The 16,159-nt window shown below is 42.3% G+C and overlaps 1 protein-coding gene across 3 annotated transcripts in view; it reads right to left on the bottom strand.

Moving 5' to 3' along the window:
* Positions 1 to 14,118: 14,118 nt before the first annotated feature.
* The window catches only part of LOC139155568 (platelet-derived growth factor subunit A-like), a 76,750-nt gene continuing 74,709 nt past the window's right edge, over positions 14,119 to 16,159 (bottom strand). For all 3 annotated transcript variants that reach the window (XM_070730754.1, XM_070730755.1, XM_070730753.1), the window contains one exon: positions 14,119 to 15,215. Coding sequence is in view for 1 of the 3 variants with exons in the window: in XM_070730755.1 (XP_070586856.1) it covers positions 15,205 to 15,215 (11 nt within the window). In the remaining 2 variants the exon portion in view is untranslated. The remainder of the gene's footprint in view (positions 15,216 to 16,159) is intronic.

Raw genomic sequence — 16,159 nt, 5'->3', positions numbered from 1 at the left:
CTACTCTCATAATGTCCTTCAATTCTCTAATTGATATATTCTATTCCCAAATTTTCACTTCTATTCTTTCTCTAATATATTTTACTCGAGTATAACCTCTATAACCTTCATTGTGTATTGTTGTGCATTGAACAAAATAATAAAGTAAATAAGTAAGTAAGTAAGTAAGTAAGTAAGTAAGTAAGTAAGTAAGTAAGTAAGTAAGTAAGTAAGTAAAGCCCTGAGATATTGGAAGACTGCTATCATGTCACACCTGGTCCTCCTTTTCATTAAACTAGACAAACCCAATTCCAGCAACTGGGTTTTTGTATGTTTTAGCCTTTACTCCCCTAAGAAAAGAGCCAGGAAACAGGAGACCATGCAAAGCCAACCTAGATGAAGAAAACTGCTGCCACCGCTACTTGAAAGGCGACTGGCCCTCTGTGTATTTAAACAAGTTGTGCAAAGACTGGCAACTTGTTGCTAAGAAACCGCAAAGACTCTTCCATTTATGTCCCTGGCTGTAAGGCTGACCCGCTGGAGCAAAACAAACAAATGAAAAAAAGGCCCAGGATTCTACAAAGAGGTCCTTGCCTCTCCATCATTCTGAAGATTGATTGTCTCGCTACCAGGTGGAGAAGAAGCAAAGAATATAGGAGCTGGAAAGGGACCTTAGTGGTCTTCTACTCCAGCCTCCTGCTCAACCCTACGCTACTTCAGACCAATGGCTGCCCAGTCCATTTTGGGCCTCAGTGGCTCAGTGGTTAGAGTGCAGCACTGCAGGCTACTTCTGCTGATCGCCGGCTGCCAGCAGTTTGGCAGATCGAATCTCAGTAGGTTCAAGGTTGACTCAGCCTTCCATCCTTCCTTCCTTCCTTCCTTCCTTTCCTCCCTCCCTCCTTTCTTTCTTTCTTTCTTCCTTCCTTTCCTCCCTCCCTCCTTTCTTTCTTTCTTTCTTTCTTCCTTTCCTCCCTCCCTCCTTTCTTTCTTTCTTTCTTTCTTCCTTTCCTCCCTCCCTCCCTTCTTTCTTTATTTCTTTCTTCCTTTCCTCCCTCCCTCCCTTCTTTCTTTCTTTCTTTCTTCCTTTCCTCCCTCCCTCCCTTCTTTCTTTCTTCCTTTCCTCCCTCCCTCCTTTCTTTCTTTCTTTCTTCCTTCGTTCCTTCCTTTCCTCCCTCCCTCCCTCCTTTCTTTCTTCCTTCCTTTCCTCCCTCCCTCCTTTCTTTCTTTCTTTCTTCCTTCGTTCCTTTCCACCCTCCCTCCTTTCTTTCTTTCTTTCTTTCTTTCTTTCTTTCTTTCTTTTTTCACCAAGAGCCCCAGTGACACAGTGGTTAGAGTGCAGTACTGCAAGCTAATTCTGCTGATCACCGGCTGCCAGCCGTTTGGCAGATCGAATCTCAGTAGGTTCAAGGTTGACTCAGCCTTCCATCCTTCCCAGGTGGGTCAAATGAGGGTCCAGATTGTTGGGGGCAAGAGGCTGGCTCTCTGTAAACCATTTAGAGAGTGCTGTAAACAGCTGCAAAAAAATTTAGTGCCACACTGTGGGTGTGGTTTATTTTGTGGGTGTGGTTTTCCGGCCATGTGACCAGGTGGGAATGGCTTGGCGATCATGTGATGGTCATATGACTGGCTTAAAGGTGGCCAACTTGATGTCAAGGGTTTGGGTTAGGGTGCCTGGCCTCTACTCACCTCAAAGAGATACAATTCCCCTCTCTATTTACTGTTACTGAATATCCGAAATATAATACTCAATTCTCAATTAATTGTATGCCATATGTGTATTTGGAAGGGACCTTGGAGGTCTTCTAGACCAACCCCCTGCTTAGGCAGAAAACCCTACATTACTTCAGACAGATGGTTATCCAAATTCTTCTTACAAACTTCTAGTGTTGGAGCATTCACAACTTCTGGAGGCAAGTTGTTCCACAGATTAATCATTCTAACTGTCAGGAAATTTCTCCTTAGTTCTAAGTTGCTTCTCTCCTTGTTTAGTTTCCACCCATTGCTTCTGGTCCTACCCTCAGGTGCTTTGGAGAATAGCCTGATTCCCTCTTCTTTGTGGCAGCCCCTGAGATTCTGGAAGGCTGCTATCGCGTCTCCCCTGGTCCTTCTTTCCATTAAACCAGCCATGCCCAGTTCCTGCAACCGTTCTTCATATGTTTTAGCCGCCAGTCCCCTCGTCGTAAGCTCCTTAAAACCCACCTCTGTCATCAGGCGTGGGGGAACTGAGATATTCTCCTCCCCCTAGGCTTACAAAAAAAATATTTATGCATGGTATGTCTGTATGTATGATTGGTTTATTAAATTAGGGTTTTTAAATTGACTTAAATATTAGATTTGTTTATATTGTCTTATTGTTGTTGTCAGCCGCCCCGAGTCTACGGAGAAGGGCGGCATACAAATCCAATAGATAGATAGATAGATAGATAGATAGATAGATAGATAGATAGATAGATAGATGGATGGATGAACGAACAAACAAACAAACAAACAAATAAATATATCATCTTCGTCGCTCTTCTCCACACCCTTTCTAGAGTTTCACCATCCTTTTTGCAGCGTGGTGACCAAAACTGAATTCCAGGGTGTCGTTTTCCCTACAACTTCAGCTGGAACTTTTTTGCAAATGCAACCACCGTCCAAAATTTCACTCCACCCTTTCAATTAGAGCTGGGGTTCTAATAATAGGCTACTATTTTTCGCTGTCCAAAATTAATCGCAGGCGTGGGAAACCCTTTACGTGTGGGGCAACTCCAGGAGAGGGAATTTTGATTGGTGACTTCAAGAAAAAGGAGAGAATTTCTCCCCTTGCTGTCAGGACACCTCCCTGGTTTTTCAATCTTCAGTTTTTTTGTGCTCTGTTTTTACATGGGGGGTGTTGTGGGGGTGTTTCCGCATGCTGCGATATCATGGCTCTACCCCAGATATTTCTTGCCTCGGAAGGCTTGCAATATTTTCCTTTTAGGCGCGCTGCGAATCCTGCTGTTAAACAACAGCAGCACCCACAAAAAATATGGCTGTTTGACAGCCATGGAAACCACCCATGTACTCAAAGGAGCAGTTAAGTTGCAAGATAAACAGATGGGAGGGGGATAAAAACAGATGCCTAGAGAAGCTATTTCAGAGATATTTTATTTATTTATTCAATTTTTATGCCGCCCTTCTCCTTAGACTCAGGGCGGCTTACAACATGTTAGCAATAGCACTTTTTTTTAAACAGAGCTAGGCTATTGCCCCCACAATCCAGGTCCTCATTTGACCCACCTCGGAAGGATGGAAGGCTGAGTCAACCTTGAGCCGGTGATGAGATTTGAACCGCTGACCTTCAGATCTACAAGTCAGCTTCAGTGGCTTGCAGTACAGCACTCTACCTGCCAAATCTTGACCGTAAAGTTGAGAGTTAAGATTTGCTTTGTGGGTGAAAAATAGAATGGAATGGAATAGAATAGAATAGAATAGAATTTTATTGGCCAAGTGTGATTGGACGCACAAGGAATTTGTCTTGGTGCAGATGCTCTCAGCGTACATAAAATAAAATATACATTTGTCAAGAATCATGCGGTACGACACTTAATGATTGTCATAGGGATCAAATAAGCAATGAAGAAGCAATATTAATAAAAATCTTAGGATATACGCAACAAGTTACAGTCATACGGTCAACATGGGAGGAAATGGGTGATAGGAATGATGAGAAAAACTAGTAGAATAGAAGTGCAGATTTAGTAGAAAGTCTGACAGTGTTGAGGGAATTATTTGTTTAGTAGAGTGATGGCGTTCGGGAAAAAACTGTTCTTGTGTCTAGTTGTCTTGGTGTGCAGTGCTCTGTAGCGCCGTTTTGAGGGTAGGAGTTGAAACAGTTTGTGTCCAGGATGTGAGGGGTCAGTAAATATTTTCCCCGCCCTCTTTTTGACTCGTGCAGCATACAGGTCCTCAACGGAAGGCAGTGATACAGAGAGTCCTTAACCCTAACCCTAACCCAGAGGTGAGTTCCTACTGCTTTGGACCGGTTCTATAGAACCGTTAGTAACTTTGGGGCCTGGAACTGGCAGTGATCCAAGCCTGCCATGTCCCTGATCCAGTTCTCTTGGTTTTTTTGCTTCTGCCCACAAGATCATATGCTGCAACGTTCTACCTGTCAATGACTACTTCAGCTTCAATCGCAACAAGACAAGAGCACGCCACAGATTCAAACTTAATATTAACCGCTCCAAACTTGACTGTAAAACATATGACTTCAGCAATCACGTTGTTGAAGCATGGAACTCATTACCTGACTCAGTAGTGTCAACCCCTAACCCCCAACACTTTTCCCTTAGACTATCCACGATTGACCTCTCCAGGTTCCTAAGAGGTCAGTAAGGGGCGTGCATAAGTGCACCAGTGTGCCTTCCATCCCCTGTCCAATTGTCTCTCCTTATTTCATTTATCTTTTCTTCCTTTCACATAGCTTCTCTATTTTTATATATTTTCTTCTACTACCCCTTTGCACCCTCTCTCTCTCTTTCTTTACCTCCTTTTCTAACTCCCTTTCTATTTTCTCTTCTTATTATTCATTCACTTTATATTTCCCACATTTGATATTATATTTTGCACATATATACTTGAGATTATATATCACTAGTATTATTTCACAATATGTACCATACTTTATCATTATACTTTATAATTTCAATATCTGATATTGTATCTAGCTCATACAGTATATACTCAAGATTATATATTAATAACTTCATATTATGTATCATAATATTTTCCCTCTTATGTATAATGTCAATATTTAATAAACATTTTGTTTAAAAAAGATACATGATGATCTGAGAGAGAGAGAGAGATCAGACAGACAGCAGACAGACAGACGGACAACCCACATATGGAAAGACACGTACTTGTGTACAAAGCCTTCTTTTCACAGACACAAGAGTACAAAACTATGGAATCCCGATGGAACATATTCATTGCGGAGACCATGAAATTCTAATTACCTGAAGACAGCTGCAAGTTCTGATAAAGCATTTCTATTTTTTTTCCCCCATTCCATCTCACGCTGCCCATATTTGCAAAAGAATGTAATTTCTTTTACTGGCAGGCAGCTTAATCATTTGGAAAGTTCATTCAACTTTAAAAAAAAAAAAAAACTGCCCTGGGTGAAGAACTGGAACAAAATAACTCGGCTGAGGATTTGAGGAATCAGCTTTAGGAAGTCCTAGAGATCATAATTCTAGTATTATTAGTATTATTGTTGGTTTTTTTGTTTATTTATGTTATTTATTTATTTATTTTGTCCAATACACAATGAGGGTTTTAGTGGGTATACACATAGTAAAATACACGATGAAGGTTATAGAGGAGATACTCAGGGTAAAATATATCTATGAAAGAATAGAAAAGAAGATACAGTAATAAAACATATCAATGAAAGAATAGAAGAAGAGATATAGGGATAGAAGAAAGGTATAGGAGATATAGGAGAGCAATAGGACAGGGGACGGAAGGCACTCTAGTGCACTTGTACTCGCCCCTTACTGACCTCTTAGGAATCTGGAGAGGTCAACCGTGGATAATCTAAAGGTAAAGTGTTCGGGGTTTGGGGATGACACTATGGAGTCCGGTAGTGAGTTCCACACTTCGACAACTGGGTTACTGAAGTCATATTTTTTACAGTCAAGTTTGGCGCGGTTAATATTAAGTTTAAATTTGTTGTGTGCTCTTGTGTTGTTGCGGTTGAAGCTGAAGTAGTCTTTGACAGGCAGGACGTTGCAGCATATGATCTTGTGGGCAATACTTAGATCTTGTTTAAGGCGTCTTAGTTCTAAACTTTCTAGACCCAGGGTTGAAAGTCTAGTCTCGTAGGGTATTCTGTTTCGAGTGGAGGAGGAAAGGGCTCTTCTGGTAAAGTATCTTGGGACATTTTCAAGGGTGTTGATGTCTGAGATGCGATATGGGTTCCACACAGATGAGCTGTATTCGAGGATGGGTCTGGTAAACGTTTTGTAAGCTCTAGTAAGTAGTGTGAGATTGCCAGAGCAGAAGCTACGTACAACGTTTACAACTCTTGAAGCCTTCTTGGCTATGTTGTTGCAGTGGGCTTTGGCACTTAAATCTTTTGTTGTTAGTATACCGAGGTCTTTAATGGAATGGGGATTATCTGTGACAATTAGATTATTCAGTTCGTATTTCAAGTTCAAATTGTATATTGTTGCCTAAAATGCAGCTGAATATGAATTAGGCAGCAGCTAAACCTTGAGTGTACAGTGGTACCTCTACTTACGAACTTAATTCGTTCCGTGACCAGGTTCTTAAGTAGAAAGGTTTGTAAGAAGAAACATTTTTTCATGTTTACAGCTGTAGAGGCCATCTTGATATTTATTAAATCCACGTGCAGTCCCAACAGCCCTGCATGCATATATATATATATATATTTACCAGCATTACTATCTGAGAGGTGGCACAGCGGGTAGAGTGGAGTACTGCAGGCCACTAAAGCTGACTGTTAGATCTGCAGGTCAGCGGTTCAAATCTCACCACCGGCTCAAGGTTGACTCAGCCTTCCATCCTTCTGAGGTGGGTAAACATAGAAACATAGAAGACTGACGGCAGAAAAAGACCTCTTGATCCATCTAGTCTGCCCTTATACTATTTCCTGTATTTTTATCTTAGGATGGATATATGTTTATCCCAGGCATGTTTAAATTCATATATACCCTCTCCCTCCCATCCACTTCTCTTCTTTTTTACCTTCTACCTTCATATATATTACTTAATGTCTATTCTCTTCCATATGTATTGTATATTGGACAAAGAATAAATAAATAAAAATAAATAAAATATGCTGCCCACCCCAATTTGGGAGCGGAGGGGTTGACGGGGAAGTGGGGGCAAGAGGGACAGGATCCCAGGCAGCCATCCCCACTGTGAGAACCTCTCTATCGCCGAATGCACGAATCCCCTCAATCCCCCCGAGCATTGCGTGAAATTATCAAGAAACAGTACAGAGCTGGCCAAAATTTGTAGAATGCTTCGTAATATGAGACCTCTGGGCCTGGTCCAGCCAGGCTCCTGGGAACCGAATTCTTCTTTCACACAAACCATGCCAGATGTACGAGGATAGACTTTCGCTCCAGCCCGGGAAACCAAACAAAGCTATAGGCAAGACTGGGATTCTCAGCTAATTGGGCAAAAGGACCCATAACAAAAGACCTGGGTTTATTTTATCGAGGAAAGTCTTCTTGTGCTAAACAGGGCATCGGTTTGGTTTCGTTCAGTGTTTTGAGTTGGGTTCTTCGACGAACTGTCGCCCATGCTGTTATCACCTCGAGATTTGACTACTGCAATGCTCTCTACATGGGGCTACCTTTGAAGAGTGTTTGGAAACTACAAATTGTGCAGAATGCAACCGCACGAGCAATCATGGGCCTTCCTAGACCTGCCCATGTTTCTCCAACACTCCGCGGTCTGCATTGGCTGCCGATTGGTTTCCGGACACAATTCAAAGTGTTGGTAATGACCTATAAAGCCCTACATGGCATCGGGCCAGATTACTTATGGGACCACCTCCTGCCACATGAGTCCCAGCGACCAGTTATGTCCCACATAATTGGCCTTCTCCAGGTCCCGTCCACTAGACAATGTTGCTTGGTGGGGCCTAGGGGAAGAGCCTTCTCTGTGGTGGCCCCGGCCCTCTGGAATCAGCTCCCCCTGGAGATTCGCACTGCCCCCACCCTCCTTGCCTTCCACAAAAGCCTTAAGACCCATCTATGCCGCCAGGCTTGGGGCGATTAGATCTTAGCCCCCTAGCCAACGAATGTTGTGTGATTGCTGTCTGAATTTGGTATGATTGTTTTTTAACAAAACTGGGGATTTTAGATTAGTTTATCGAGTTTTAACTAATTGAATTATTGTATTTCACTGTTTCCTTTTATATGTTGTAATCCGCCCCAAGTCCTCAGAGAAGGGTGGCATATAAATCCCATAAATCCAATAGATAGGTAGGTAGGTAGGTAGGTAGGTAGGTAGGTAGGTGGGTGGGTGGATAGATGATAGATAGATAGATAGATAGATAGATAGATAGATAGATAGATAGATAGATAGATAGATAGATGATAGATAGATAGATGATAGATAGAAGATAGATGGATGGATGGATAGATAGATAGATAGACGATAGGGAGGGAGGGAGGGGAGAGGGAGGGAAAGAGAGAGAGAGAGAGGAGTCATACCTGAGGATCAAGCCCCAAATCAGAGCCGAGGAACCAAAATATTCTATTCTATTCTATTCTAATTTATTCTATTCCATTCCATTCTCCCTCCCTTCTCCCGTTTTTTCCTTCTCTTCTTCCTTCTCTGCTTCCTTCCTTGTCTCCTTCCTTCCTTCTCCCCTTCTTTTGCTCTTTCCTTCCTTCTTTTTTCTCTTCCTTCCTTCTTTCCTCCCCCCCCCAACCAAAATTAATGGACTTTACTCCGATAAAATTATGGGCGATCTCAATCTGATTTCAAGTTTCACCTGAGAGAAAATGATATCTTTCTAAACCTTTGGCCTCCTGTGTTTTATTTTTTAAATGAATGAATGTGCGGAATGTTAAGGTTTTGTTCCGTTACGTTTCAAGGGCAGCGAAATCGAGTTCAAAGCAACATCACCATTCTCCAACCATAAATATATAAATTCACTTTTATACAGTTTTTCCTTGTGCACATAGCACATACAGAACACCGAAGAGTTACATTCATAGGAAAAAAACCCAGACATATTTTTAGTAAGGTATTTTCCTCTCTCTCAATACGTCCAGATTTTGAATGAATGGGACTTTGAGGTCTAAAGCCATCGTCAAAGGGAAAACTTCCTTTTCATTCCAATGACTTTAATAAACGCGGGTTTGTTTGATCCATTTTTAACACCAAGAGAGGGGGGGGAAATAGCTAAAACCAGCAACCAAATCCAACGTTGATCAAGAATTAAAATCAAGGTCATGTCAGTCATATTGCCATCCACGGAGGGACATGGAGTTCGTTTAACAATGGACATATAAAAACACATCCACGTCCAAATGAACAAATAGGAAACAGAAACATTATTGGCAAAACATATCTCGCTCCATTCAAACATATTGAAGATCAAGGGTCCTCAAACTTGGCAAGTTTAAGACTTGTGGAGTTTGACCACAAGAATTCTCCAGCCAGCTATGGGAGTCGAAGTCCACAAGTCTTAAACTTGCCAAGTTTGAAGACCTCTGCTGTAGATGATAGGACATGTCAACGGTTTCTTTGGAACTGTTTTGGTAAGATTTCGTACAACCAAAACAATGATAAGAAAGTTATGGAAGAGCAGGGTTGAGAGAGAAAGAAAGATGGGATCGTAGCCAGATTCAGAGTTTCACGGATGGTGGGGGACTTTGTTCCATTAAGCACCATCCTACACTGGTTCTTCTTATTTCTCAACCTTTTCCAATATGCAAAAGGAAACAGGGAAGTTAAGTCTACAATGGTTGTGTCAACATTTACTGTACAATGTAGGTCTTATTCCTCAGGGAGTCTGCAATTAAACATCTTTTTTTATTATTATTATTCCTGCATCCTGGAATGGTCCAAAGTCCCCTATGGTTAATTCCCAGAAACATGATATCATAGACTAGGGGTAGGCAAAGTTGGCTCTTCTATGTCTTGGGGACTTCAACTCCCAGAATTCCTAGGCTAGCATGATTGTCTCCAGAATTCTGGGAGTTGAAGTCCACAAGTGATATAGAAAAGCCAACTTGGCCTATCCCTGTCATAGACCATGTGCGATTTCTCTCATCTGCACAACTATGGTGGTAGCTACCAAGAGAAAGGTTCTTTGCAGAGGTCTTGTTCTGTCAGGAATTCCTGGTCAAAAAACCTCTCTCTTTCTCCTTCCCTCTCCATCACTGCAACGTTCATCAACAATCCTTTGGCTCAACCTGATCAAATTCTGAAGCTGTTTTAGGTGAAAAGGTCTAATTCAGGGGTAGGACAAGTTGGCTCTTCTATGACTTGTGGGCTTCAACTCCCAGAATTCCTGAGCCAATCATGCTGGGAATTCTGGGAATTGAAGTCCACATGTCATAGAAGAGCCAACTTTGCCTACCCCTGGTCTAACAAAAGAACCCCCATAATAGCTTCCTCTCTACAGTGCCGTACACCAGTGTTTTTCAACCAGTGTGCCGCTAGACATGGTTAGGTGTGCCGCAAAGCTCAGCAAGAGAGAGAAAGAAAGAGAAAGAAAGCAAGAGAGAGAGAGAAAGAAATAGAAAAAGAAAGAGAAAGAAAGCAAGAGAGAGAGAAAGAGAAAGAAAGCAAGAGAGAGAGAGAGAGAAAGAGAAAAAGAAATAGAAAGAAAGCAAGAGAGAGAGAGAGAAAGAGAAAGAGAGAAAGAAAGAGAAAGAAAGAAAGAGAGAGAAAGAGAAAGAGATAAAGAAAGAAAGAGAAAGAAAGCAAGAGAGAGAAAGAGAAAGAGAGAAAGAAAGAAAGAGAAAGAAAGAAAGCAAGAGAGAGAGAGAAAGAGAAAAAGAAAGAGAAAGAGAGAAAGAGAAAGAAAGAAAGAAAGAGAGCAAAAAAGAGAGGAAGGAAGGGAGAAAGAGGGATGGAGAGAGGAAGGAAGAGAAAGGAGAGAAATAGAGCGAAAGGGAGGAAGAGAGAGATAATTTTTTTTGTCCAAACTTTTTTTAGCCCCCCCACTCCCCCCCCGCTCAAGGTGCCCCATTATTTTGAATATGTAAAAAATGTGCCGCAGCTCAAAAAAGGTTGAAAATCACTGCCGTACACAATAACCCAAGGTCATCCAGCAAATTAAAAAGACGTTGGCAAGTTGGGCTATCATAAACTATACTGCTCAAAAAAATAAAGGGAACACTTAAACAACACAATATAACTCCAAGTAAATCAAACTTCGGTGAAATCAAACTGTCCACTTAGGAAACAACACTGATTGACAATCCATTTCAGATGCTGTTGTGCACTTTCAACCTTGTACAGAACAAAGTATTCAATGAGAATATTTCATTCATTCCGCTCTAGGATATGTTCTTTGAAAGTTCCTTTTAGTTTTTTGAGCAGTGTATATTATTTGATCCTATATTTTCAGAGGAAAGTTGACTTTGAGCTATCTAAGCCAAAATCAACAAGAAAAGAACACCCAAGGCCCATTGAACTGAACTAAGACTTGATCCCATTTCAGTCCTTGATGCAAAGATCTACCAGTGATGGTGGAAAGCGGGCCAAAGAAGATCCACCACCATCAGATCAGATGTCCTCATGTACAACCAACCCATTTCTCCTTTGGAAATACAGGACACCATACTTAACACCTTTCTCCTTTTCCTAATGAAAATAAATATAGTTTAAATGAGATAAGCTTTCACTGCTAGAAAAATAGGTCCATAAATGCATATCCCAATCTCATTCACTTTTTTTTTAAAATATTCTGGCTCAAGAAAACAAAACAGGATTTCTTGGGTATAGAAAACCATTAATTTTATATTTAAAAAATACAAACATCACCTTTAACCCCCCCCCCTTCCAAAAAGAAAACACTTATTTTTTTTAATACACATAAAACATTTTTTTCTCTTTGTTTAATACCAAAAATAAAGAATTTTATATTTTCCAGCAAGGTTGTTCCAGGCCACAGCGATATCAATACAGTATGAGTAACAAGAAGGATTTTCTACATCTCACTCCACTGAAACAAGATGAAATCGGCAAAATGAGTTGGTTTTCCACGATAGTATTTGCGGACGACTCAAATACATTTTTTTATTTCTTTTTTTAAAAAAAGATTTGGGTTGGTTCGACTTGCATATAACCTAAAACCTCGCTAACCTACACCAATGGTCAACAAACTTAAAAAGTATTCTCCAACTCGGCATCTTCAAGAAAACCGAGGAATTTATGGAACCTCTGCACCCCATTGAGAATTAAGGGTTGAAGAATTAAGGGTCTTTGTTCGAAGACCCCTTTTTGGCATTCTCCAGAGGGGAAGAATCAGCATCCAATAATTTTCCTTGTGATAGAGCTCTGTTTGTGAGCCATGAAATTTAAGTACAGTGATACCTCGTCTTACAAACGCCTCGTCATACAAACTTTTCGAGATACAAACCCAGGGTTTAAGATTTTTTTGCCTCGTCTTACAAACTATTTTCACCTTACAAACCCACCACCGCCACTGGGATGCCCCGCCTCCGGACTTCCGTTGCCAGCGAAGCGCCCGTTTTTGCACTGCTGGGATTCCTATGAGGCTCCCCTCCATGGGAAACCCCACCTCCGGACGTCCGTGTTTTTGTGATGCTGCAGGGGAATACCAGCAGTGCAAAAATGGGCGCTTCGCTGGCAAAGTCCAGAGGTGGGGTTTCCCAGCGAGGGGAGCCTCAGTGAAATTGCAGCATCACAAAAACACAGAGGTCTGTAGGTGAGGTTTCGAGGTCTTCGGTGTTTTTGCAATGCTGCAATTTCACTAATGCTCCCTTCGCTGGGAAATCCCACCTCCAGACTTCCGTTGCCAGTGAAGCGCTCGTTTTTGCGATGCTGGGATTCCCCTGCAGCATCGCAAAAGCACAGAAGTCTGGAGGTGGGGTTTCCCATGGAGGGGAGCCTCAGGAGAATCCCAGCAGCGCAAAAACGGGCGCTTCAGCTGGCAAAAGGGGTGAATTTTGGGCTTGCACGCATTAATCGTTTTTCCATTGATTCCTATGGGAAACATTGTTTCGACTTACAAACTTTTCACCTTAAGAACCTCGTCCCGGAACCAATTAAGTTTGTAAGACAAGGTATCACTGTATATAGAATCTACAGGACATGATCGCCAACCATTTTCTTCTTCCAGTTAAGAGAATATAATCTTGGGGGTCTTCTAGTCCAACCCACCACCCAAGCAGGAAACCCTATACCAGTGATGGCGAACCTTACTTTTCCTTGGGTGCTGAAAAACCATGTGTGAGCACTATAGTGCATGCGCAAGTGCCCACACCCATAATTCAATGCCTGGGGAGGGCGAAAACAGCTTCTCCCAACCCCTGGAGATCCTCTGGAGGCTTGAAATGGCCTGTTTTCCAACATCTGGTGGGCCCAGTAGGCTCGTGTTTCACCCTCCCCAGGCTCCAAAGGCTTCCTTGGAGCCAGGGGAGGATAAAAACGCCCTCTGCCATCCCCCCAAAAAATGCCCTCCCAGGCCTCTGTGTGAGCCAAAAATCAATTGGCCGGCACACCCATGCACAATGGAGCTGATCTAGGGCAACAGCTTGCATGCCAGCAGATATGGCTCCAGGTGCCACCTGTGGCACCCATGCCATAGGTTCGCCATCACTGCCTTATACTATTTCAATCTCTTCTTTAAAAATCTGCAGTATTGGAAGGCTCCACAACTCCCTGCTGATTAATTGTTCTAACTTAATTGTTTCGTCCCTCTCCAAGATGGTGGCGATGAGACCATCCAATGAAGTCTTAACCGCCATATTGCTAATTCTTCGGCAACTCTTTGAAGGGGTAAGGAAGGGAACCCTCCCCCACCAAAAAACACCTGTTTTAAATAATGTACAGTGGTACCTCTACCTAAGAATGCCTCTACTTACAAACTTTTCTAGATAAGAACTGTGTGTTCAAGATTATTTTGCCTCTTCTCAAGAACCATTTTCCACTTACAAACCCAAGCCTCCGAAACTGTAACCGGAAAAGTTGGGGAGAAGCCTCCATGGGGCCTCTCTAGGAATCTCCTGGGAGGAAACAGGGTTGGAAATGCAGGGAGAAGCCTCTATGGGGGCCTCTCTAGGAATCTCCTGGTAAGAAATAGGGCCGGAAAAGGCAGGGAGAAGCCTCTGTGAGGCCTCTCTATGAATCTCCTGGGAGAAAACAGGGCCGGAAAAGGCGGGGAGAAGCCTCCGTGGGGCCTCTCTAGGAATCTCCTGGGAGGAAACAGGGCCTCCACCCTCCCTCTGGTTTCCCCAATCGTACACATTATTTGCTTTTACATTGATTCCTATGGGAAAAATGGCTTCTTCCTACAAACTTTTCTACTTTAGAACCTGGTCACGGAACGAATTAAGTTTGTAAGTAGAGGTACCACTGCATTGTGAAAAAAGGAAGAGGCAGGGGAAGAAAGGGAAAAAAGGGTAGACAAACCAAGAAGCATTTAGAAAATTATGCATAGGTATACCATTTTTATTTTAATACATTTCATTAGTCTGCGCCCCGCCCCACCCCCGCTAGGAGAAATTAAAAACACCATAGTCTTCCATGATCCCATTTTGTTGCTGCTACACCAGTCTCTTATATCGGATAATTGGTAAATGTAGTTTCCCTCCCTCCCCACAAAAAAAAGAGAGATAATAAAATGCTAGGCAAAAGAATAAAAAGAAAAGCTCAATAACTTGATGGTGTAAAAAATAAAATAAAACAACCTCAAAATAAAAACACTTAAGGCGCCCCAGATGGATTGTTTTTAATAGTTTTAAATCACCGCCAAGCCAAAAAAAATATTTAAAATTAAAATTAAAAATAAAATTAAAAAGACCCACTCTAGATTCCTCTCTGGCATTTGATATATTTCCTGTTCTTGATGGTTGTCATCGTTGTTGCCGTTGTTGTTGTTGTTGTTTGCGTGTATGTTTGTGTGTGTTTGTGTGCCTCCAAATGCCATCTGAATCCATCCGTCAGCATTTTGGCCTCCAGGCACGTTCTCGAGAAAAATAAAATGGACAAGAGGGGACTAAAATAAAAGCACCATTGACAGTTTTTGTTTTTTAAAAAGGAAGTCTGCTGTCCACATAGTGTTTGTTGTTTGGCCTCATCGTCTCCTCGTTTCATTCACGTCACCGTTTCTCGATTTTTATGGATAGGGAAGCGTCACATGATGTTGCAGACTGCTACAATACTTCCTGCGATGTCATATTTAAACAACTATACATTTGTCCCTTGTGTTCTGGCGAAGTGTGTGTATATGTCGGTGTGTGTGGTTGTGTTTTTCTCTTTCCCTCCCCCCTCTTTCTCTCTCTTTCTCTCTTTCTCTCTCTCTCATTTTCTCCCTCTCTCATTCTCTCTCTCTCTCATTCTCTCCCTCTCTCATTCTCTCTCTCTCTCATTCTCTTTCTACCAGATTTCCCCCCTCCCCCCCGGATAGGAAGATGAGTGAAGTATTTATCCAGAAAGCACCATACAGCGTAGGTTCAGGAATGTAACAGATCCTGTACATTCGAGTCCCGGAAACAAATCTTTTCTAGCTTATTTTCACCTGACATCTGTAAAAGAAAACAAAGAAAGAAAGAAAAAAGAATTAAAGAATCGTCGAATCAAATCATTATTTGCTGAAGATCATAAATCAGGCTAAAAACCACCAGCCTAAAATATAGAATATACAGTGATACCTTGTCTTACAAACTTAATTGGTTCCGGGACGAGGTGCTTAAGGTGAAAAGTTTGTAAGACGAAACAATGTTTCCCATAGGAATCAATGGAAAAGCAATTAATGCGTGCAAGCCCAAAATTCACCACTTTTGCCAGCAGAAGCACCCGTTTTTGTGCTGCTGGGATTCCCCTGAGGCTCCCCTCCATGGGAAACATCACCTCCAGACTTCCGTGTTTTTGTGATGCTGCAGGGAAATCCCAGCAGGGGAATCCCAGCATCGCAAAAATGAGTGCTTTGCTGGCAGTGGAAGTCCGGAGGTGGGGTTTCCCAGCGAAGGGAGCATAAGTGAAATTGCAGCATCGCAAAAACACAGAAGTCCTCGAAACCCCACCTCTGGACCTCTGTGTTTTTGCGCTGCTGCGATTTGACTGAGGCTCCCCTCGTAGGGAAACCCCACCTCCAAACTTCTGTTGCCAGCGAAGTGCCCGTTTTTGCACTGCTGGTATTCCCATGCTGAGATTCCCCTGCAGCATCACAAAAACATGGAAGTCCGGAGGTGGGGTTTCCCATCGAGGGGAGCCTCAGGGGAATCCCAGCAGCACAAAAATGGGTGCTTCGCTGGCAACGGAAGTCCAGAGGCAGGGCATCCCAGCAGCGGCAGTGGGTTTGTAAGGTGAAAATAGTTTGTAAGAAGAGGCAAAAAAAATCTTAAACCCCGGGTTTGTATCTCGAAAAGATTGTATGGCGAGGCGTTTGTAAGACGAGGTATCACTGTATCCAAATGGGTCTCAAATCTCTAGGGGGGGAAAAGAGATTTTCCTATCCATCAATTCTGGG

This window comes from Erythrolamprus reginae, unplaced genomic scaffold (assembly GCF_031021105.1).
Source record: "Erythrolamprus reginae isolate rEryReg1 unplaced genomic scaffold, rEryReg1.hap1 H_3, whole genome shotgun sequence".
Taxonomy (NCBI): Eukaryota; Metazoa; Chordata; class Lepidosauria; order Squamata; family Dipsadidae; genus Erythrolamprus; species Erythrolamprus reginae.
The sequence above is the reverse complement of the archived record's forward strand: the minus strand, read 5'-3'. Positions and strand labels throughout refer to the sequence as shown.